This window comes from Phyllosticta citribraziliensis, assembly GCF_038025025.1.
Source record: "Phyllosticta citribraziliensis strain CPC 17464 chromosome Unknown J3D65scaffold_5, whole genome shotgun sequence".
Lineage (NCBI taxonomy): Eukaryota > Fungi > Ascomycota > Dothideomycetes > Botryosphaeriales > Phyllostictaceae > Phyllosticta > Phyllosticta citribraziliensis.
The window spans coordinates 844,284-866,107 of NW_027117342.1; the positions used below are offsets into that span (position 1 = coordinate 844,284).

The 21,824-nt window shown below is 54.9% G+C and overlaps 8 protein-coding genes across 8 annotated transcripts; 2 read left to right on the forward strand and 6 right to left on the reverse strand.

Annotated features, from left to right (window-relative positions):
* Positions 1–861: 861 nt before the first annotated feature.
* J3D65DRAFT_569733 (uncharacterized protein) lies at positions 862–2,105 on the forward strand (the record flags this gene model as incomplete). Its single annotated transcript, XM_066797622.1, has 2 exons — positions 862–1,666; positions 1,742–2,105. Coding segments are annotated over exons 1-2 (1,032 nt in total), but the record flags the coding sequence as incomplete, so codon positions are not given.
* Positions 2,106–3,261: 1,156 nt separating this feature from the next.
* On the reverse strand, positions 3,262–5,040 carry J3D65DRAFT_621639 (uncharacterized protein). Its single transcript, XM_066799982.1, has 4 exons — positions 4,961–5,040; positions 4,674–4,911; positions 4,430–4,624; positions 3,262–4,369 (listed from the first exon to the last, which is right to left on the reverse strand). Exons 1-4 carry the CDS (start codon positions 5,008–5,010, stop codon positions 3,356–3,358), a joined length of 1,497 nt encoding a protein of 498 aa, XP_066656010.1. The 5' UTR covers positions 5,011–5,040; the 3' UTR covers positions 3,262–3,355.
* A 134-nt stretch (positions 5,041–5,174) lies between these two features.
* J3D65DRAFT_621641 (NAD binding domain of 6-phosphogluconate dehydrogenase-domain-containing protein) lies at positions 5,175–6,835 on the reverse strand. Its single transcript, XM_066799983.1, has 3 exons — positions 6,332–6,835; positions 6,111–6,268; positions 5,175–5,916 (listed from the first exon to the last, which is right to left on the reverse strand). The coding sequence occupies exons 1-3, from the start codon at positions 6,459–6,461 to the stop codon at positions 5,182–5,184; spliced, it is 1,023 nt and encodes a 340-aa protein (XP_066656011.1). The 5' UTR covers positions 6,462–6,835; the 3' UTR covers positions 5,175–5,181.
* Positions 6,836–6,886: 51 nt separating this feature from the next.
* On the reverse strand, positions 6,887–8,540 carry J3D65DRAFT_621644 (DNA-directed RNA polymerase III subunit Rpc5). Its single transcript, XM_066799984.1, has 3 exons — positions 8,415–8,540; positions 7,496–8,268; positions 6,887–7,449 (listed from the first exon to the last, which is right to left on the reverse strand). The coding sequence occupies exons 1-3, from the start codon at positions 8,419–8,421 to the stop codon at positions 7,213–7,215; spliced, it is 1,017 nt and encodes a 338-aa protein (XP_066656012.1). The 5' UTR covers positions 8,422–8,540; the 3' UTR covers positions 6,887–7,212.
* J3D65DRAFT_621648 (DNA damage-binding protein 1) lies at positions 8,448–12,568 on the forward strand. The gene is made up of 4 exons (XM_066799985.1): positions 8,448–8,816; positions 8,874–11,415; positions 11,462–11,908; positions 11,965–12,568. Exons 1-4 carry the CDS (start codon positions 8,722–8,724, stop codon positions 12,307–12,309), a joined length of 3,429 nt encoding a protein of 1,142 aa, XP_066656013.1. The 5' UTR covers positions 8,448–8,721; the 3' UTR covers positions 12,310–12,568.
* Positions 12,569–13,189: 621 nt separating this feature from the next.
* J3D65DRAFT_667035 (choline dehydrogenase) lies at positions 13,190–15,109 on the reverse strand (the record flags this gene model as incomplete). Its single annotated transcript, XM_066802988.1, has 3 exons — positions 13,190–14,030; positions 14,088–14,694; positions 14,752–15,109. 3 exons carry the CDS (start codon positions 15,107–15,109, stop codon positions 13,190–13,192), a joined length of 1,806 nt encoding a protein of 601 aa, XP_066656014.1.
* Positions 15,110–16,651: 1,542 nt separating this feature from the next.
* J3D65DRAFT_621655 (uncharacterized protein) lies at positions 16,652–18,163 on the reverse strand. Its single transcript, XM_066799986.1, has one exon. The coding sequence runs from the start codon at positions 17,841–17,843 to the stop codon at positions 17,148–17,150; it is 696 nt and encodes a 231-aa protein (XP_066656015.1). The 5' UTR covers positions 17,844–18,163; the 3' UTR covers positions 16,652–17,147.
* J3D65DRAFT_323669 (Hamartin protein-domain-containing protein) lies at positions 17,928–21,576 on the reverse strand. The gene is made up of 4 exons (XM_066795358.1): positions 21,424–21,576; positions 20,816–21,371; positions 18,166–20,767; positions 17,928–18,112 (listed from the first exon to the last, which is right to left on the reverse strand). The coding sequence occupies exons 1-4, from the start codon at positions 21,432–21,434 to the stop codon at positions 18,012–18,014; spliced, it is 3,270 nt and encodes a 1,089-aa protein (XP_066656016.1). The 5' UTR covers positions 21,435–21,576; the 3' UTR covers positions 17,928–18,011.
* Positions 21,577–21,824: the final 248 nt, after the last annotated feature.

The window sequence follows — 21,824 nt, forward strand, 5'->3', positions numbered from 1 at the left end:
CAACAAGGCTACTCGACCACTTACACGACCCGGTCGGGTGACTGGGTCGTCTGCAAAGGATTTATGCCCGCAGAAATATATGGACTGGGGAGAGTCGTACCCGGGCGGAAATGTCGTGCCTATCTCTCCGCTTCGTGGAAGGTTGTAGGAAAGCCGACGGTCTGCACTAGGCTCCGTTATCATGCCTCCTTCCTCTTACCTTCCTCATATTCCTAAACGGAATTGGGATAAGGAAGCTGGGTCACTAGACCCTAATACGCGCAACCCCTGCCAGGCCTGCCTTAATAGCAATGAATATTGCTTTCACCTTGGGTACCCCTGGACCAACGGAAACCCAGATGCAGGAAGGGTCAAGCACACTGAATTGGTTGCTGAGTCGTACCACATCGCCAAGATTGACGTATCAGCATTCCACCGGAAAGGATAAAGATCCCAAAGAAACACCATGGACGATAACTGGTTTCTCGATGCTCGGGAATCCTTCAACTTTGGATCGATGTCTATTTAATGAAAGGGAGAGATGTCGAAGACCCATCTCGAGGGTATTCGAGTCAAACGAGGGCGGCGCCTTTCTCAATGGCCTGCTCTGCAACTTCTCTCCTAGAGCGAAACGGGGACCTCTGACACAGCTTGCCTGGTGTCCCGTGGCAGTTGTGATTCGTTTCTCCCTGAACATGTTGGTATGCTTTTACCAACATAGCTAGAAATTTAAATTTTGATTCCGCGAATCTTCCGAATTATCTTTCAAGACGTGTGAGTGCGATTCACTTGAGCAAGTGTCATAGCAAGCAGTCGCGTGATTATGCGAGCTTGGTCTGATTCGCGCGGCGCGCTACGCGTCTTCGGCCAATCGCGCTGTCACGGCTCGACATTTGCACCTCCAACTCCCCATCTCGCCACGACCGAACCATCTTTCGCGGGTTTCACGACCCTCTTCCTTTCCACCCCTTCCCTCTCTCGCCAGCGCCTCCTCTCGCCTTCAAGGCAGCCCCAGTGCCATGGATGGCGCCAGCGTCCTGAACGACAGCACCGACTGGCTTTCGACTGCGCTCCCGTCTTTCGCGCAACTTGAAAACGCTTTGCGCTGTCAAGTCTGCAAGGACCTCTTCAACACGCCGATGATCACGTCTTGCTCGCATACCTTTTGCTCGCTATGTATTCGCCGCTGCTTCGCCGACGACGGCAAATGCCCCACCTGCCGAACCAGCGACTCAGACAGCAGACTACGGCGGAACTGGACAGCGCAGGAGATGGTCGACGTGTGGCACGCGTCAAGAAAAAAAGCGCTGGACTTAGCGAGCAGTGCGGGAGATCCAGCGCCGCCGCCACAGGCCAAGAAGAGGAAGTTGGAGGTGCCGGATTCAGAGTACGAAGATGGCGAAGAAGAGGTCGCGAGGCCGCGGCGAAAGACGAGGAGCTCGGCGCGCCAGTCAAGAGCGAACACTCGAGAAGTTGAGGTCGTAAATTTGGATGGGAGTGAGCAGAGCGAGGAGGACCCTGAGCCAAATGACGGCCTGGTGGCGTGTCCCATGTGCAAGCAGCGCATGAAGGAGGAGGCAGTATTTCCACATCTGGATCATTGCACGGGGCCAGCAGAAACTCGCAGTACACGGGCGAGTGACAGGTCACGGTACGCAATTTCTGCACCTCATTCTTCTTTCCGTTTGTCTGACGGCAAGCTCAGAACATCAACGGACTCCCCTCACTTCGCACAGCCATTAGGAGCGCGCGCCTCCACAAGGAACAACGCCCCGCCCACCCGTCTCCCGCAGCTCGGCTATACGCTTTTGAACGACATGAAGCTCCGGAAAAAGCTAAAAGAACTGGGTATTCCAAATCATGGGCCACGCGCGCTCCTCATTCGCCGTCACAAAGAGTGGATAAACCTGTGGAATGCAAATTGCGATTCCACCAGACCGCTGACGAAGCGCCAACTACTCTCTGATTTAGACAGCTGGGAGCGGAGCCAGGGCAGTGGTCGAAATCAAAGCAGCTGGACGGGCAGAGGAGCAGGAGACGTCATGGACAAGGAGTTTAAGAGGGACGGGTGGGCGGAGAGCAATAAGAACCAATATGACGACTTGATCGCCCAGGCGAGGAGTCGGGTCAAGAGGGAGAGGGAGTCTGCGGCCGCGGCCGCGGCTGAGGAAGCAACAGGAAAGGAAAACGGCGCGCAGAAAGAGGAGGAGCAAAACGAGGAGTACGCCGCTGAGAAAGGAGATGCCATGGAGCAAGAGGCCATGGAGCAAGAGGTCGCGGAGCAAAGAGAAGAGGCTGCTGAATTGAGAGCGCTAAACGGCATCGACATCGAGGAACACAGACAGCAAGAACGGCATCCCTATCATCGCAACCCTTTGAGCCCCCCAGCGGCACATGGCGACTTCACTCAACCACCACCAGCGCAATCCGCGGAATCAGCACAGTTAGAATCTCCACAGCCACCACCACTTAACTCACCCGACGCCATCGACGCCGTTCGCGCCCAAGTCGATCAGGCGTCGCTACACAGCAGCCAAATCGACCAAGCTGCTGCCGCCATCACCGCTGCACCTTCCGAGAAAGCTCTCCCTCAAAATCCGCCCGCCGACGCAGACATGCCGGATGCGGACGCGAGTGCACAGCAGCATCCCCCCTTCCAAATCCTCATACCGCGGAGCCCCGACGCGTCCGCCGCCGCCGACTGAAGCGCGCCAAAAATTACTTGACTGCGGCTTGCGGCCATCGAGGCTTTGCTGGCTCCAGACTTCCCCGCACAGCTCGCGCAAATGCGGGTTCGAGTGCGGAGATAGAGACGTATCCCTCATGGCATAACTGAAGGTCTTGACCTCCCTTTTGCGTGCATCGTCAGCTGGAACAGCACACGCGCGCCGTTTGGGACCAGCCAGACTATCCTCAACACTGAGGGGATAGACCGGAGACTCCCGATGGGTCAGGGGATCATACCACTTGGAACATCTCAGGGAAGAAAGAGACTACAAGCAGAAGAAGCGTTTGAGAAAACATTCAATATCATCGAACCCGTTTTTTGGAATTTGGACTGCGGCCAGCATTGAGGAGGCGCATGTGTGATTGGAGGGACAGGCAGTGTCGGTCTGGCGCACGAGGCGTTGTCTTTTGTGTTGTTTCTACAGCATGTACGTATGCATGGCGTAAGCTGAGAGCAAGGAAAAGGGGAGAAGATGTATAGATACCCTGTGCGAGCGGCGCGGATGCAATGGCAGATTCTTCGGCTTTGGTGTCTGGAAAATGCGTGCCGTGAAACCATGAAGTTGATTGAACTGTACGGTACGTGCTTTGGCTTTGAAGGTGAGCTACGGTAGCTACATTAATTAAGGTACGCGGTTGATCTACTACATCACTGTGCTCGCAAAGGCGCCTCTTTCTGTCTTTCTTCTGCCTGCTCGCCAGAAGACTGGCTCGGCCGTTGGTCGTCCAGGGACATACGGCCCAACTCCTGCGACGCCTGCAACAACTCCTCTTCTCCTCCTTGCGTCTTCTCCTCATGCTCCTGATCCTTCGCGCCATCGCTCCTCTCCGCCCTCTCTCTCTCCCTCTCCCTCCTCTTCCTCTCCGCCTCCAGCCCATCCAACTCCTGCAGCCGCCGCCTCGTCCTCTCCGCCTCCTCCGCCTCCCTCTTCTCCCTCTCCGCCCTTTCAAGCTCCGCAAACTCAGCCTCGACATCCTCCTCATCAACGACCGCACCAGCCGGGCCCTCCCTACCCACCTCACCCACAAGCGCGCTGACCTCGTCCACGCGGCCCATCTCGTCGCGCAGCCGCTCGACAACCTCCTCCACACCCTCGGCGCCGCCCACCTGCGCATTGAGGCTCTTGAGCACGCCCGCGCTGGCCTCCATCGCGCGCACGACCTCGACTTGATCCGCGGCCTCTTCGATGCGCGCAAAGACCGTTTCCAGCTGCGCCAGCGTGTCGGCGCGCCGCGTCAGTGCGCTCTCGGCGAGCTTCTTGGAGCGCAGGGCGGCGCGCGCGGCAGCGGTGCTTTTGGCTGCGACGGCGGAGCGCGCTGCGTGGTCACATTCGGTTATGCGGGCCGTAAGTCCGGGGAGCTGTGTCGAGAGGTTGGCGATTAGGCTGCGCAGGTGCGCGATGGTGATGTCGTGCTGTGTTATGGGTTCGGGGTGGGCGGCGGAGGCGGGCTTGAGCTTGATGGTTTGCGTAGTCGGGTCGTAGGAGAGGACGGCTTTGTCGCGGGAGAGGTGGGTCAAAAGGATGGAGAGGTCTGTCGAGGAGAGGTCGTGTGAGGGAGACAGCGCGTGCGAGTAGGTCGAGGCAAAGGTGTCGAGGTTGTAGATGAGGTCGATGGGAGATTTGACGCTGTTTGTTTGGGAGATAATGGCACTGGCTGCAGCCTGTCATCGTACGTACGTTAGTGCGATGGTTGTTGTACTGAGCGAGGTTGCGCAACGTACCTCGAGATTGGCCATGACGACGAACTCGCCCGAGACCAGTCTATCTGGCGAGCCGTTCCCCAGCACTCCCAGTTGATGTAGCCCCCATGATAGCACCGACCACGGTATCGAGCCCCAGTTCCACGAGTATATGCTTGTTTTCGCAGTCATAAAGTCCTTCAGCGGGATGAGTTCTTTCCGGGCCACCGCATCTTGCTACACGCTGTCAGCATAATGCATGCCCCTCATCCACATGGTATCATACTATTACGGCAGCAAGCGCCAGCGGCTGTCCCCATTCTTTTGTCGAAAGCTCCCGCAGTAGTTGGTCGCCAGTACCAAATGTGAGTAGGTTATTTGCACCGGTTTGGGAGGGTATCAGTCCCGCGCGTGTCGCGTCTATCAGCGCCTTCCGCCATGCCGAAATGTTTGCGTGGTAGCCGTCTGGGTTTGTTGCTTGTTGTATGCGAAAGTCCGAGTACAAGGAGGATAGGCGGCCTCGACTGCGGGCAAGTCAGAGAAGACTCTCGAAGGCGCAAGGATGGAAGGTACCTCTTGAAAGCTTCCTCGTTTTCAAGAATGAATTTGAGGAGCTGGGACATGGTGTGTTGGTAGGCGGGTCGTCAAGAAAGTTGGATTGTTGACGTGACAGACGCCAAGATGGGAGCGATAAGGTAGGGCCAAAGGCGGTGAGGTGCGGCATGAGCTTCACCCCGCAGGACCCATGTCCGGTCATGGAACAGGGGAATAGCTTTTGGCAACGATTCAATCTCTTATTCCTTGCCTCCAAGATATCTATAAACCACTGAAAAGTCCTTGCCCTTGCAATCCGGATGCTCGTCAACTGCGTCATAAATCGTTCTTGCTTGCTCACCCAGAACCAGCTTGATCCCCGCCTCATGGGAACCTTTCAAAGCCAGGCCCAAGTCCTTCTTCATGAGACCAATACCAAACCCTCCGTCATAGTCTCGACTTGCTGGAGACCCTTCGACGACACCGGGCACAGGATTGTTGACCTCACTAGGCCAGCATTTACCCGTACACGAGTTGATCATGTCTGCAAGGGCTGTGGGATCCAAGCCCCACTGTACGCCCATGTTCATGGCCTCGGCAGTAGCAATGTTGTTGATTGCAAGGAGGTAGTTGTTGGCAAGTTTTCCTTTGAGACCGGAACTCGCAGGTCCCAGGTGAATAACGCGCTTGCCCATCATCGAAAGTATCTCCCGTACGCGGTCAATAAGCTCAGGAGGAGCGCCGACCATAAAAGTCAAAGTTCCCTTTTCCGCTCCAACGACACCGCCAGACATTGGGGCGTCAACAAACTTTCCCTGGCCTGACGAGTGCGCTGCGTTGGCAACACCGAGAGAAGTCATTGGGTCAATGGTCGACACATCGATGAACAGACGCTCCTTTGCTGCGCCTTTCGTCAAAAGATCTGGAGGAATCAACATGGTGGCGTAAACGCTCTGCACGTGGTGCGGCTCAGGCAAGGCAGTGATGATGGTTTCCTAATTCGGCACATTAGCTCATGTTGCAGTCAAGCTCGGACAATACTTAATGATGTACAGAAAACAACTTCAGAGGATTGGCTTTGATGAAGTAGGAATCATTGCAAGGGCTGCAAGCAACCCCCAACTTAGATCATAGATAGAACATGCTCATCTTGGTGGTGGCGCAAAGCACGAGAACGAGAAGAACTTACCGCTTGCTCTGCAACCTCGCGGGCTGACTTGGCCACTTGTACGCCATTTCCGCCCGTGGCCTCTAGGAATCTGGCTGATGAATTTGTGTCGACGTCGTGGACGAACAAAGTGTCGTCCTTTGGCAATTTCGCCCGCAAATTCTTGGCCATTGGGAGTCCTGTACAAACGGCTGTTAGCCCTGACACTGATCACGCGACATTGCATCAACCGGGAAACTTACCCATCCGTCCCAAACCTATGAAGCCCCAGACGGCCTGGTTGGCCGATGATGTGGAGAAGCATCTTGGCGTGGAGATGCGACGGACGACGGGCGCAGCGTTTGCGGAAATGCGATGGAGAAGAGCAGCCATGGTTCGTTGCTGGACCGCGACTTTGACTTGATCGGAAGCAACGAGGACAGGAACGGTATTAGAAAGGCAAGGGACGACGCCAACAGTAGCCGAGTCCGAACGAATTGCGCCTCCGCATGCCGGTGGAGTAACGGTGCTTCTGCCGAGGTGTGACTAGGTCACATATCATTCGATGGTTTGTCGGCCCCCTCTTCCCAGTTCCCTGACGATCCGCTGAGAGATGCGGCTGAGCCAAGAACGGAGAAGCCGCCCGCCCGGTGTTGGCTGTCAAGGCATCCCCGCTGGTTTGGTGAGGTGCCGGGATGGACGCCGGGCCCAAATGCTGACCTTGGATTTCGGTGGTTTGACGGGTGCGGGGAAGGAATGGGGAAATGATGAGAGAGTGGAGAGGATGGACAGGATCATGGAGAAAAAATGGATCACAAGTGGGCATCGCTTCGCGGCTTTGTCATCGGCTAATACCTTCTGTTCCTGTAGGGCCTCCTCGACCCTGACCATTGTTGAAATGCATTCAATATTGGCGCATTCCATTGGACTGCGCATTCATTTTCGAAATTCTCCGATGCTCGCTCGCTGCAAGTAAAGCCCTTGCCTGCTCAAAATGATGCCACGCCAAATGAGGCCCCAGAGTCCCCAATAAGAAGGCCCTTTTTCAATGCCGAACGCCATCGCTATGCCACCGTACCCAAGCCTGCCTGTCCGCTCAAAAGTCGTCGGTTTGTGAAAGCTCCGCCGTCTGCGTCGGCTCCCCTTACAGTTGCGTCTGCTCGTCAGCCGGCTCATCCTCCGACTCCTCCGAATCCTCGATGCGTTGCATCTGCCTCTTGGTCAAAGGCTTCTTCTTTTTCGTCGTGTCGCTCGGATCATGTCTTTCGCAACTGATTGCGTCAAGGTATTGCTCGTTGGTCATGTTGGTCCTGAGCCTGGGTGCTTCTTCCGTCTCGTCGACAAACAGCTTTTCGTGAAACATGTCGTATGCTTCCTCGGCCTGCGAACGTTAGCAATGGGCAACAGGATGGTCTGGATAATGGTACCTCTTCGTCGAAGTAGCGGAGTTTTGACCACTTCTCTTCTTGCGCAAGGTGGAGAAATTGTTTCGATGCGGCCGCTTCGTCACCATACTCGCTCTTGATTGTCATCTGGACGGCGCGCGGTTCGTTGGCCTTTGGTCCGTCGACAGTACCACGCTCTCGACGCTTAGTAGCATCCCCCAGCTCTTTGACGGCATCCAGGTGATGAAATTGCGGCCTCATTTGAACGACTCCAGTGACCTTTGTCAAATGGAGTTCCTTGCCACGGAATGCAGCGAGCATGTAGGATGGCTTGCCCACTTCATCCTTCATGATTTGGCCTCCAAGTGTTTGCCTGTTCAAGACGTGACCCTTGTCATTCGCGTCCTCGAATCGCAAAAGCATCTGCTCTACGGCATCGTCCTCCAACTCCATGTCTTCAATGTCCGCGCGTGATGTAGGCGCACCTCGAGTTGGCACTGCAGCCCTTGAAAGGCCGCTGAAGCCCGCAGACAAACCAAAGCCACTCTCGCCACTGTCTTGGGCCTTGCGCATTGCCTCACCCCAAGTGATTCCCTTGCGCTTGTCGTAGTTCATGTGCACGTTTACGGGAACGTCGACTTCTATGAATCCTGCTTCGGGCTTCAGGCGCATTTCGAGTGGCCGGCAGTTGTTTGCATCGTTGTATGGTTGCTCGCGGTCTCGGTTGGGGTATTGCAAGAGGTAGATTTGCTCCTCGAGCTCCGGTGTGATGAAGACGTCGTACTCGGCCGTGACGGGGTCGTCTAGATCTGCGGCTGAGGTCAATTAGCATTGGGACGTCGAGAGCGGACAAAGTAAATTCTGGTGCGGGCGACGATTTTGCAGGAAAAACTCGAATGCGCCGGTCGGCAGACAGCACCAGGGGGGGAATTTGAGAGGTAGGAACAGCTTGTCTACTTACGAGGCATGGTGCTCGGCAGTGCACGACGAGTCCAAGAGCGTCAGCCGAGGTTGGTGAGAGCAAAAAGTGGTGGATCAGAGTCAGAGAGCTTTCCCGACGGAGACGAAAGTAGCCCGCGCGGGCCGTGCGCGTCGAGCATCGCGTCACTTCCTCTGAGCGCGCGCATCTGCCCTGCCGTGCGCTGCACCCGCAACGGCGATAGTCTGAGCAAACTCCGGTCTTCTCCATCAACCTCCACCCTCGAACCCGCTCTCTTCACGCTCTACCTCCCCCAGATCCGCGCCCTCTGCTGCGCTTGCTATCCAGCATGGCGTACATTGCTCCAATTCACCGACCAAGCAGCATTAGGCATGCGCTGAAGCTGCGGCTGCTGACGCCCGACGAAGACTGCCTTGTGGTTGCGTACGCTCACACTTGTCCATGCTAGATGAAGCACCGCTAATCCGTCTACCAATCCAGCAAGGCCAATCGGCTCGAAATATTCCTCCAAACCGAAGATGGCCTGTCGTTTCACCGCGCCGAACCCTGCTATGGCAATGTCACCATGCTCAGCAAAATCACGCCCTCCCAAACGTCGACAGACCTCCTCTTTGTTGGTACAGACCGCCATACATATTTTGCGTTATCTTGGGATGCTGGGTCGAAAAGACTCAAGACGATCAAGAGCTATTTGGATGTTGCAGACAGAGCCGCGCGGGACTCACAAACGGGAGACCGTTGCTTGATTGATCCTACGGGCCAACTCATGACTCTGGAAATATACGAAGGCATCGTCACAGTGATTCCGTTGACGGAGAGGAGCAAAAAGAAGGCGATTCCAGACGCCAACAAGATGGGGGAGCCCGTGCCATCCAGGATAGAAGAAATGTTTGTCCGGTCGTCTGCCTTCTTGCATCGCAAATCGCCAGAGACTGAGAAACCCTTGATGGCACTACTCTATGAAGATGATGAAGAAAGCAAAATTCGTCTGCGATTGCGTCAGGTCAATTTTACTCCTGCTGCTGCCTCGGACGACACGGGGAGCCCGGACCTTGAAATAATAGAAGGCACCAAAGATGACTTGGACCTTGGAGCTGGCCACCTGATACCTGTTCCAGGGCCATCCTACGGGGCTCTTATTCTGGGCGAGACGTCCATATCCTACTTCAACGACTACACAAAATCTCTCATCAAACGTCCTTTGGAGGAATCAACAATTTTTGTCGCCTGGGAACAAGTCGATTCCCAGAGGTTTTTGCTGGCTGACGAGTTTGGGAGCCTATCGCTCCTCATGCTGCTTTTTGACGAGAGCGGCGCTGTCGATGGTTGGAAGCTGGAAAAGCTCGGCGAGACCTCGAGAGCTTCGGTCCTCGTGTATCTGGATGCCGGTCATCTTTTCGTTGGCTCCCACGAAGGCGATTCGCAGGTCATCAAGCTTGCAGAGAAATCAATCGAAATTGTCCAGACTTTCCCCAACATTGCGCCCATCTTAGACTTTACCATCATGGACATGGGAAATAGGTCGGGTGAGGGACAGGGCAACGAATACTCTTCCGGTCAAGCTCGAATAGTCACAGGAAGCGGCGCATTCAAGGACGGTAGTCTCCGAAGTGTACGAAGTGGTGTCGGTTTGGAAGACCATGGATCCATCGGCGAGATTGGGAGCATTTCGAATATTTTCAGTCTCAAATCCTCCCAAGGCATCGAATTCGACGACACTCTTCTCGTCTCTCTGGTGGACGAAACCCGGGTGTTCGCCTTCGATTCGACGGGACAAGTTGAGGAGCTCGAAGAATTCAAAGGCCTAGTATTGTTGGAAAGCACTCTGCTGGCCCGCAATCTTCCAGGCGACAGACTCCTCCAAGTCTCGAGCTCTGCAGCCCGCATTACAGACCGAGAAAGCAGCATGATTGTCTCAGAGTGGAATGCACCCGCAAACCACGTAATCACTGATGTCGCCGCGAACGACGCGTTCTTGGTCGTCTCTGTTGGTGGCGGCCGAGTCATTGTTCTATCAACCACCGACTCTCTCAAAACGCACGTTGAAAAGGACTTTGGAGCCGACAATCAAGTTGCGTGTGTTGCACTTCCACAATCACCAGATAAGGTCTGCATAGTCGGCTTCTGGCAAAGCTGCACCGTCTCCATCTTGAGTCTCGATGACCTCCAGCAGATTCAATCAGCACCACTTAGCCACAACGGATCTTCTGTGCCCCGGTCATTGCTTCTCACGCAAATCTTCGACGCGCCACAACCAACCTTGTTCGTCGCCACTGGAGATGGAAACGTCGTCACATTCTCCGTGGATCCAAACACATACGCTCTGTCCAACAAGAAGAGTACCATCCTCGGAACTCAGCAGGCAAACTTCCGTGCATTGCCTCGTGGTGATGGTCTTTACAATGTCTTTGCCACATGCGAGCACCCAAGCTTAATATACGGTTCAGAAGGGCGCTTGGTTTACTCTGCTGTGACAGCAGAAAAGGCCACTTCTGTTTGTCCCTTCAATGCCGAAGCGTATCCCGGCGCAGTGGCTATCGCATCCTCTGGAGAACTACACATTGCGCTCGTTGATTCCGAGCGGACAACGCATGTGCAAACGCTCCATGTGAGCGAGACAGTGCGCAGAATAGCGTACTCCCCTGCGCTGAAAGCGTTTGGCCTCGGCACAATCAAACGGTCAATACGCGACCACGAAGAAGTTGTGCAGGGCCACTTCAAACTGGTCGACGAGGTCGTGTTCAAAGAGCTGCACAGCTTCGAAATGAACGAGTACGAGATTGTAGAGTCCGTGATGCGAGCAGAGTTGAGCGATGGAAGCGGCGAAGTCGCTGAACGATTCGTAGTCGGAACTGCATATCTCAACGAAGAAGAGGACAAGGAGAGCGCACGCGGCCGCATTTTGGTCTTTGAGGTCACTGAAGACCGTCAACTGAAGGTTGTTGCGGAGCTTTCCGTCAAGGGAGCTTGCAGGTGTTTAGCCATGGTAGAGGGCAAAATTGTTGCTGCTCTCATCAAGACGGTAAGTCCAAAATTTCACCCTTGAGAATTTTTTAACATTGCCCCAGGTCGTCGTCTATTCGTTCGAATACCGCACCGCGAGCACTCCTGAGCTCATCAAAAAGGCTGCCTTCCGCACTTCAACAGCACCAATCGATGTTGTAGTCTCGGGCAAAATCATTGCCATCGCCGATCTAATGAAGTCAGTTTCGCTAGTCGAGTACCATCCCGGAGATGGCGAGCGCAACGACCGGCTGACCGAAGTTGCCCGACATCTCCAAGTGAGCTGGTCCACAGCGCTGGCCGAGATCAAGGAAAACACCTATCTCCAAGCAGACGCCGAGGGCAACCTGACGATGCTCGAGCGCGACGTCAGTGGTGTCACGGCCGAAGACCAGAGGCGACTAGTGCCACGCGGCGACATGTTGCTCGGCGAACAGGTGAACCGCATGCGCCGCGTTGATGTTGCAGTAGCGACAGACGCGCCAGTGATTCCAAAAGCCTTCCTCGCAACAGTGAGTCTCCCTTAGCGAGCAGCAGGGTGGCAGTAGCTAATCAGACATTCGCGTAGGTCGAGGGCTCCCTCTACCTCTTCGCCCTCATTTCGCCCTCCAAAATCGACCTTCTCCTCCGCCTGCAAGCCATGCTCGCCGAATTCCTACACGAAGAAGAGCTCATACCCGGCTACTCCATGGAATATGGAACACCGGGCGCGCCATTCAACGAGTACCGCGCCTTCCGCAACCAGGTTCGCGCCGAGGAGGAGCCAAATCGATTCGTCGACGGCGACTTGATTGAGCAATTTCTGAATCTGGACTCGGATGATCAGGACGAGGTTGTCCAGCGTCTCAGGTACAAGGATATCGATGTCGATTCGGTGAGGACCATGGTCGAGACGCTTAAGAGGCTGCATTGAATTCGGTAGCTTGGGTTGGGGGACTGCTGGCGCGTTGTGATGGCGGCTTTTGGAGCGATTTTGTCGGCGACGTTGTAGCTCATAGATGGACATGTTACTCCTGACGGACGTACTTAGAGGACGGGCCCATCCTGTCTCGGATGATCAGCATGTGGATCGTGATGCTACAAGGCAATTCAAAAAGACGTTGCTCTTCAATCATCCACTCGCCTCTCCTACTTCACAGCCAACAGCGCAGGTCTCTGGCCAAATAGGCAGCAAAACAATAAGACTCCTTTAACAAAAATAGAGAAAGAGACTTCGGTTGCGTGCATGCGCAGCCCCCGACTCGAACGCGCACGCACAGCATTGCCTAAAAAAGATCAAGGCCAGCCCTCCATCCGCATTTGCTCTCAAAGTCGTCCAGCCAATCGCCCCACATATTGATTGACTGACAGCCCCCGGAACCACTCTGGCCACCCGCGATTTCCGGTTCGATGAAGTAGAGGCTGGGGTTTTGGTTAATATAACAAGGTCGAGGGTTATAGAGTAGGTTTTTGTAGGTGCTTCTGTCTGAGTGATTGCTCATGTTTTTGCACTCGACAACGCCATGGCTGGATGTGCCTTCAATCACCTTTGTTGACAGTTGGTGTTGATAGTTGGGGCGTCGGGTAGGTCCTTGGGAGCATCCAAGCCTCTTCACTTCATGCGCCCTCAGCCAAGAGCATTCATTGGTAAGAAAGCTTTTCTACCACGACAGAGCAACACCACACGAACCTTCGACCCCCGCCTGGCTGCTACCTATCTTGCTAAAAAGATGTCACGCCGCTCAATGATTCCGTCAACTACCATCATCTTCTTTCGCAACCAAAAACACGCCTGGCTCGCTGAGTGAAAGCACTCAAAGCCCCTCGTCCTCCTTGATCAAATCGCTCGCCCTCTCCGCAACAGCATACAGCGTACTCATCAAATGGCCCGACACCTGAAACGGCAGCACGCTCGCATCGACGACGTGCACATTCGCAGTACCATACACGCGCAGCCGCTCACTCACGACGCCGCCCATGTCCCGAGGCATCATGGCCGCCGTGCTCAGCAAGTGAAAATTGCTTCGATAATTGCTCTTCAGCCAGCGCGCCCACGTCGCGTCGTCGGCGTCTGCGGGCACGCTCGCGGTCCCCGGCCACGACTCGCTGCCGGCGAGGCCGTTGAGCGGCGCCGTGGCGTACAGTCTACGCATGTAGCGCGCGACGGCCGCCTGCGACTGCGCGTCGTAGCTGAGCATGAAGTAGTTGGGGTTGATTTGCGGGCCGGTGCGCCAGTCGTCCGCCGCAATGTGCACGTTGCCGCGCGAAAAGGGCAGCGTGCTCCAGAACTCGGAGCCGACCGTCTTGCCGTTTGGATAGTGCAGGATCTCGGCGGCGGAGACGAAGGATTCGAAGAGGAGCGAGTGTTGGACGCGGAGCAGCTCGAGTAGGGCGGAGCTGCTTGTTGCGTTGTTGTTTTGGGCGGCGAGTTTGTCCGCGTAGGACGGAAGGGCGGAGAGGATGGAGGAGGCGACGGTGCTGGTTGAGTTGCCGAAGAGGTCCGTCACGTTGGGGTACGCAGCCACGGGGGCGCCGCCGTTGTAGGATTGCCCTGTCGTGATGGGGTAGGTGAGTCCGTTGTTATTCTGGTCTATGAGATTCTCTCCGACGCCTGGCAGAGACACGCGGGTCGAAATGTTGTACTGGGAAAGGATTCTGGGACAAGTCAGCTTCTTTCGTGGAATTGCTTGGACACAGCTGCTGAACACTTACCTCGGATTCCCTACTCCAGACAACTCCAAGAGCTGCGGTGTTCGAATGGTCCCCGCCGATACCACAACCCCTTTCCTTGCTTCGAGGGTGTTCGTTGTGCCATTTACTGCCACGACTTCAACGGCTTTGGCAACAACATTGCCCTCTTCGTCTTTAGAATCACTCCATACAAGCCTCTTCACCGTCGTCCCACTCGCCAACGCCAGATTGGGTCGACTCGGATAATGCGGCCAGAAATACGCCCGCGCGGCGTCATGCCTGACATTGGCCTCCTCATCCACCGTCTTCGGATAGGCCGTCGAACCTCTCAGATCGCCTCCATTGACGTCCTTCGACGCCGGTATGCCAAGCGCCTCGTACGTGGACTGCAGCGTAGAGCCGAGAGCGTTGGCAGATTGGTCCAGAGGCCAACCGACCTTGACCGGACCCTGAAATCCATGAAACGAGGAGACGTACGACGACCCGCCGTTCTCCTGCTGCTGGTTGGGAATCTCGAAGCTCTCGTGCTTGCGGTAGTAGGGGTACAGGTTGTCCCAGTTCCACCCGGCGTTGCCGATTTTCTCCCACGCGTCAATTTGCGCCGCGTCTGCTCTGGTGTAGGACATTCCTGGGCGAGGTCAGCCACTCACTCCTACATGCATTCCACAGCGACGGCGCTACTTACCGTTGATCGTGCTCGTCCCCCCAATGGCCTTTCCCTGGTGCAGGGTTTGAGTCTTGCCATTTGCATGCGACTGCGCCGTCGTCGTGTAGTTCCAATCAATGGCCGTCCCAAACGCTGTCGAGTATCCCGAGGGAGATATGACGTGCTCGTTGTCATAGACTGACTCTCCGGCTTCGATGACCAGCACGGTGACGTTGGCATTCTCGCTCAGGCGACTCGCCACTACGAGCCCACAGGTGCCTCCGCCGACGACGATGTAGTCATAACCGCTCGAATCAGCTCTGGAAGCCAACTCGCTCGACACTCGCGCGCCAAAACACAACAGAGAAATGTAAAAGAGACTCTTGCCGCGCGCCATGTTTGAGCCCTTTCGAGATTGGAGTTTCGGACTGTCTTGCTCCTCCTCCGCTCGCCGCCCTTTTAACAAGCGCCGCTCGACTTTTCTACTCGCAGAAAAGTCAGCTCCCTTCTGTGTAACGCACAATACGAATGAAACGGCCTATTGATAGATGGGGGGGCGAAAAGGCTAACCAGTATTTAGCTGAGAAGATGCAGGTGTGTTGTCCTGTGCGCAAACGGCCAATCAACGTCTGAATGGGGATTTACCGTGGGTATGTTGAGATTTCGTTGCCAAAGAATTGGATCAGACGCCGACGAAGTGTCGTCGTTGGAGGTGCAGTTGAGAACGAGTGAGAATAAAAGATGCTTGCACTCTGCTGGATTATGACGGCGCAAAGAGAAAAGGGAAAATGCAATCACAGGATGAGAGTGATCCTGCGCAAGGCCGCTATTCGCACAGGTAGAATCGTCTTCGTCGTCGGTGTGTAGAGCCGCGTCGTCTTTTCGAATCTGAGCAGAGCTGGAATTCGGTAGCGATGGTCTAACAGAACCTGGAAACATTCAGCCAAAGAACCCCATTCAACATTGCATTTCGCGCGATCGAGACTTACAGATATGATATCAAATCTCGCACAGTCATCAACAACGCGACAGAGAGAAAACGATCAGAGAATATGTACAAAGAACCGGCTCGCCGCAGTCCTGCAGAACAACAGCGTGGTCATCGTCGCCCTGGACATGTCGTTCAGATATACAAACGGTGGGCCTCCCGCCGACCAATGACGGCGAGACAGAGTCGACATGTTTTATTTCCGGACACGAGCGCGCCGTTTCGACATTCGAGGCGCCTTGGCCGTAGTCGGTGCGCCGCTCGGCTGCGCGCTGCACGCCTTGATAAGCGAGCGATGAGATCATGCCCAAAAGAACGGCGCAATGGAGAATGAGCGTGAGAGAAGGGAAAGTTGTGAGGGAAAGCACAGCACCGCGTGCGGTAGTAGTTGAAATTTGGATTGGTAGGCCAGCGTCGCTGCTACAGGCCTTGACTGCCTGGGCGCTTCATCCACGGGGAGAAAAAGAATAATTCACAAGGACTGCTCGATGCGACTGAGATCTTTAGATTCCAAGGCGTAGGACTCAGGAGTAGAGTGGAAGCACGACCGGACATGACTTTTCCGTATTTCTGCGAACAAGAAGTACGCCTACTACTGCCTGCCATGCCGCGGCAGCAAGAGCGACGTCGAGGGGAGCAAAAAGGCAAACATGAATGCAAATTGGATCGGGGAGCGCTTGATCGCGCGTGGGATATTTCAGACGAGATTCCAAGATGAGGTAATGGTTGGCGACGCGCTGTCAATGGCATCCCACGTGTGATAGTGATGGTGAAATAGATTGAGGACTTGCGTGGTGGCATCTCCACCATCCCGCCGCAACGACAGATAGACTTCAAAGGGGGAGTCTACGATGCGCCCGGTCCGCAGATAAGGACTCAGGATGGTGGGAAGCGAGACAAACAAAGACGCGGTCAGACGATGGCGAGAGTGTTCTTTGGACTGAAGTATGTACGTACATACATCGAAGAGGCCAGAGGCAGAGGAGGAGGAAAGAAGAGACAAACACCATCACACCACCCAGCCTTGCGCCTAGCCGTTCGTCTCTTCCATGCCCTCTGGTGTCTCGCTCGCCCAGAAAAGTGACTTGCTGCCCTCCTGTCCTACCCTGTCCAGCCCAGCACAGCAGTAGTGCCATGAGCCAAACTTTTCGGTCAGTCGTGGACGACGAACGACGAGCCAACCGACGCACACTTGACATTGCTTTTCGGTGGCGCTGGCCGCGCTGTTGTGGCTGCCTGGCTCCCACGGCCGTTGGGACGGGAAAACTACTATTTTCTTTTTCCCTTGTTTTCTTTTCGCTCATGTGTGCTTGTCGACGCGGCCGTTCGTTCGTCGCAAAGGACCATCATCTCCTCGCAGTCCAATCAAATCGCACCCACGCTCCCTACCCAGCGTTGCTTTATTGACGCCAAACAGGTGGGTAGTGATGGTGAGTAGGCAGTCATCTCATCGCCATCCCATCCCATCCCATGCTGTCCCGCCCCGTCCCGCGCTGTCGGATGTGCCAAAAGAAAAAACACTTGCACTTGCACTCTCCCCGCCCCCGGCTGCGAGCAGCCAGCCTGTGCAACCTGCAATCGTGCGGCACCGAGCGAGCGCCCCACTCGCTACCAGGGTTGTCGAGCCAAAAAGAGTGCATCTGGAAGGGCGAGCGCGATTCCTCTGCTTGCTTGTCTCAGGCACGAGCACCACACCATCCCCAGCTGTCGCCACGCTGCGTCTGATGTTAAGCGAATATGGAAGAAAGGGGCGTCGAGCGCGGGAGCGGAAAAAGCAAAAAATCAAAGAAAGAAAAAAAGACGCGAATGCAACGCTGTCGTGATGCTGTTTTGCAGACTGGATGCGGAAGACGGGGCAGACGGAGCGACGGGCGACAGCAGGACCTTTGTGGCTCGAAAGTAGTGCAGGTGCAAGATGCGGGTAAACAGGAAAATTGCACCGCTGTGTCATGTCCAAACAATTGTTGGTTAGACTTTTTGGGTGGAAGGTGAACAGCAAACCAGAAGATTTCAAAACACCAAAGCAATATACCTGCCTGCCTGCTCGTGTGTGCAGAAGCTGGGAGGGTACTGCTGCTGCCAGGAACTCCTCCAATGCCAAATGCTTTGCCTGCCCCAGCGAAAAGCATACCCAAAACCTCATTTGAGGACAGATTAATCAAGCAACCGACCGTGACTTTTGAGACCGTGACCAAGAAAACTCAACCAGAGACAAAAAGGACATTGTAAACATACTCCAAAAAACCGAGAGTGGACAAGGCGCGCAACCAAAGGAAGCGAGCAAGCAGGTAATCAAGCGGTGAGTCCAAGATCAAGTGTTATGAGACATGAGGCCCTTGAAGCCTCTGAAGCCACCGCTTCCCGATTTAGACTTGTCGTCCTTTTTCTTGACGCCAATGTTCTGAGCGCCACCTTGGTACCAAGTTAGAAGGGAAGCTTCTGTCTTCGCGGTGTAAGAGACGTACCTCGCCCATAGACTCTGGTCTCGGATTTCACATTGACTCTCGGATTCGACTTGTCTCGGTTCGATCCACTACCGCTTGGAGTTGTGGATTCACCACTGAATGTGCTCCGCCCGTCAGAATGGCCTAGAGGCTCGGTCTGGTTGAAGCTGTATGATTTTGACTGATGGGTCTCGGAGCCCCACGGATTTTCTTTTGAAATCGTGGTCGGGCTGATGAGGTCCGGGTCGTTGTGGAAACCACGGACAGGCAGGGACTCGCTTCGTTCTGGCCTACCAGTGTAAGTTTTGAAGCTAGGCCCAGAGAAGGACGACGCCTGGTCGTTAAACTCGCTCTGTTCGTCCTCCATGAACTCATCGTCGCTGCGAAGAGCTTCATTGAAATGGCGATGCCCGAAACGGGTCGCAAAGCTTGAGCCTCCACCGCGGCTACTCGAGAGACTATGCCCTCCAGCCAGACTGTTGGAGCGTATCTTCAAAAGTCCAGAAGCTGTTGGGTCGTTTCCAGAAGGACTTGGAGGATCATTGTGGCTGTGGCCATTTCCGTTTTGGCGGCCTCGCAGGTAAGCCAATTCAGCCTCCAAAGCTTGGCTGTGTACCTCGAGTTCAGTGAAGCGGTGAAGCAGGCGATTGTGGGTCTTGCGTAGCTGGACAAACTTGGAGTTGTTTGCAGCCAATGCAGAGTCGATCATCTGCTGAACGCTCTCCGGCAGCTCGTCGTTGGTGCTTTTCGAGAACGCTCCAGAAAGGGCTTCCAACTCGGCAAACTTGCGTTCGTACGACTTGGCCAATCGTTCCTTTTCGTAGTCGCGGCTCCTCAGCCTCTCGTTGGCAAGCTTCAGTTCACCTCGTAAAAGTTCGCTATCCTCCTGTACTTGTTCAAAGTTGAGCTCTTTCAATTCGAACTCGCGAAGCCTCCGCTGTAGATCGTCGACTTCTTTGCGCAAGATGTCCACCTCTTCAATTTCAGCCTCCTTTTGTCTGAGATGTATTCTGGCATTAAGCTCCTTGGCCTCGGTTTCGGCGACCATCTTTTTCAAAGTGGCAATGTCCTTCTTTGCAGCTTCAAGGTTCTCACGAAGCGAGGCTTCACTTGAATTCCACGTTGTCGAATCCTTTTGAAACGACGTGATTCGGCTTTTCACCTCTCCTTCCCACTTCTTGTGCTGGTTCCTCGTGGTCGTAGCCTCCTTCTTGAGTTGAGCATTGACCTCGTTAGCCTTTTGCAGTTTTGCTTTGAGAATACGGTTTGTGTTGATCAAATTTTGCGTTTCAGCTTCGAAGGTTGCTTCTTTGATGTGCTTTTGTTGGAGATGGCCAATGTGCGACAAATGCTGGCTCTTCAGGTAGCGCTCAAAATTCAAGTCATTCCGCAACAGCATCACCTCACGCTGCAGAGTTGCAATGTTCTGCGCCAAGCGATCATGTGAAAGAGAAATAGAGTTCTGATTTGTGGAAAGTGCTTCCGCAAAAGACTCTAGACGTGGCGATGTCGGCGCGTTGTCCTCATTTGAATCGTGCGTACTCTCAGTGGGCTGCGATGGCTCTTCTGCCGTTTTGCAGCCCTCCGCTGCAGGGAGAGTCGGGCTATCTATAGATTTGCCGGCTCCTTGGACGGAGTCGGGGCCGGAGAAACTGTCAGGGAGTTGCGGCGTGTGTTGAGCTCCACAGGAGTAACTCGTATAGGCAGTGGACTGCGTGTTTCGCCAAGTACCGTTGGATCTGGTTCCAGATGGCGAACTTGCGCTATTGGCAAGGGTGACGTCGTCGTCCATGGACAGACCAGGGATACTGTCAGTCGGGACCAAGGTTTGCGGAACTTCGGGAAGTTTTGTCGTTGGTGGTGGACCTGGATCCTCGAGGGAAGAGGACACGGCCATACACAAGCCCATACAATCTATGACAACGTCTGCTGGCTCACTCTTGAGAAACCGAGTCTCACTCAATTCTTCCTCCGGCGTGGATGTGAAGAAATGAGGGTGAAGAAGATGCACTTGTCGAAATGCCTCGGTTCGTTTCCTCAAAGCATCCTTGTCTAGGATGAGATCGTCGGCCTCGAGGTAGTTTATGCTTTTCAGCCATTTGCGGGGCGCGCGCACGTAGCTCATGAAATTCAGGGGAAAAAGTCCGTAGAGAAAGGTGAAGAAGTAAAGAGCACCAGGCGCTGCAGTTTCGGGATTGTCATTGGGATCCCCATACGTGACGTCCAGCTTGTCCCAGGTCGGATCGTTGCTCTCGTCATCATCCTCGTCTGTCGCATCCCCGTCCATTGCCTCTCCATCCGGATTCATCGGGTCTTCGGGCGCGGGCGCAATGACTTGGTCCCAGCACAAGACGCGCGTGTAGATGAGGAATAGCTTTGGTAGGCAGGCGAATAGTTCCGACGTAATGTGCGGAAGGAACATGATGAGGACGGTAAGGGCCAATTCGACGACGGTTGCGGACTTGTCAAACATTAAACATTTCTTCAAGCTGTCGATGAGGGGGGTTTCGAGGACGAGGTAGAGACGCGGTGGTTGTCTGCGGACGAAGGCGCTGAGCAGGCTGAGTGCTTGCGCGCGATGCTTGGCCTGGATGAAGAGGTCATTCAGAGCGAGAAGAAGTTCCTAATGGGCTGTTAGAGAAAGCTGGCGCTGGCGAAATCGGACTCTTGCCTTTGGCCTCTTGCGCCCATACGACACGAGTATGGCCTCAATCTGGCTCGCCATGTATTCGTCTTGAGTGGTAATCACGTCCTCTTCGGCGGTAGGCAAGCGGGTGTGGTGCAGATATCGATTCAGCAGCTTTTGCAGATACGAGGCTGCTGCAGCTGCCTGCCAGGCTGAGTCCTCGCCATTGGCGTCAAAAGCCAATACACCGAGTACGAACTCCGAAGCATCTTCAATTTCCACACTCTTGAAGCCCACGCCGTCGACCACGGACCCTATCAAGACATCCCACCACTCCAGAAGCTTGGATCCTCCCTTGATTGCCGGTCGCAATAGTCGCAAGGCATGGAGAAAAGGCGCGCGCTTGGACGGCTCGTCGTGGACGTGGTTTTTGTAGGTAGCAAGGAGGTCTTCGTGGAGGCGTTGAGAGTCGGCGTCTTCTAGTTCGTGTACGTTCTCGAGCAGCTTCTCAAGGGTGCGCTGAAGCTTTTCGGGGAGAGGATAGACAACTTCCGGGCCGGCAAAAGCCGCGTCGATGGCCCTGGCGGCGTCCTTGACGGCCCTGCATTCCAATGTCAATTGCGCGCTCTTGGTGGCTCTCGGTCAAAACGTACCCGGAGGCCATTGGTGGCGGCGTGTCGGTTGCGGATCGGCACTCAGTTGGTCGCGGAACCCTAAAAAGTCTGAAGCTGGAGCGGCGCAAGGTCGAAGAGGGTCATGGTAGGCGGGAGGTGGCAGTAGAGGGCGTGCAGTGGGTTGGAGTCACAGCACTTTGGTTGTGGAGGCGGAGAAGAGGTAGAGCGGAGGTCAGTGGCCAACAGGGTAGGGTCTGTGGTCCGGCGGGGTGCGCGCCGCGGCTTTTACAGAGGACAAGCTTGGTTGTGAGGCGTCGCCATCGACTATGTATTTGTTATTTATTCCTCGTTGCATAAATTGTGTTCGACGCGTGGGAGAGAACCAGAGGGACGGGACAGCCAGGACTCCTGATGAGATAGAACCACGACAGAAGTCCGCT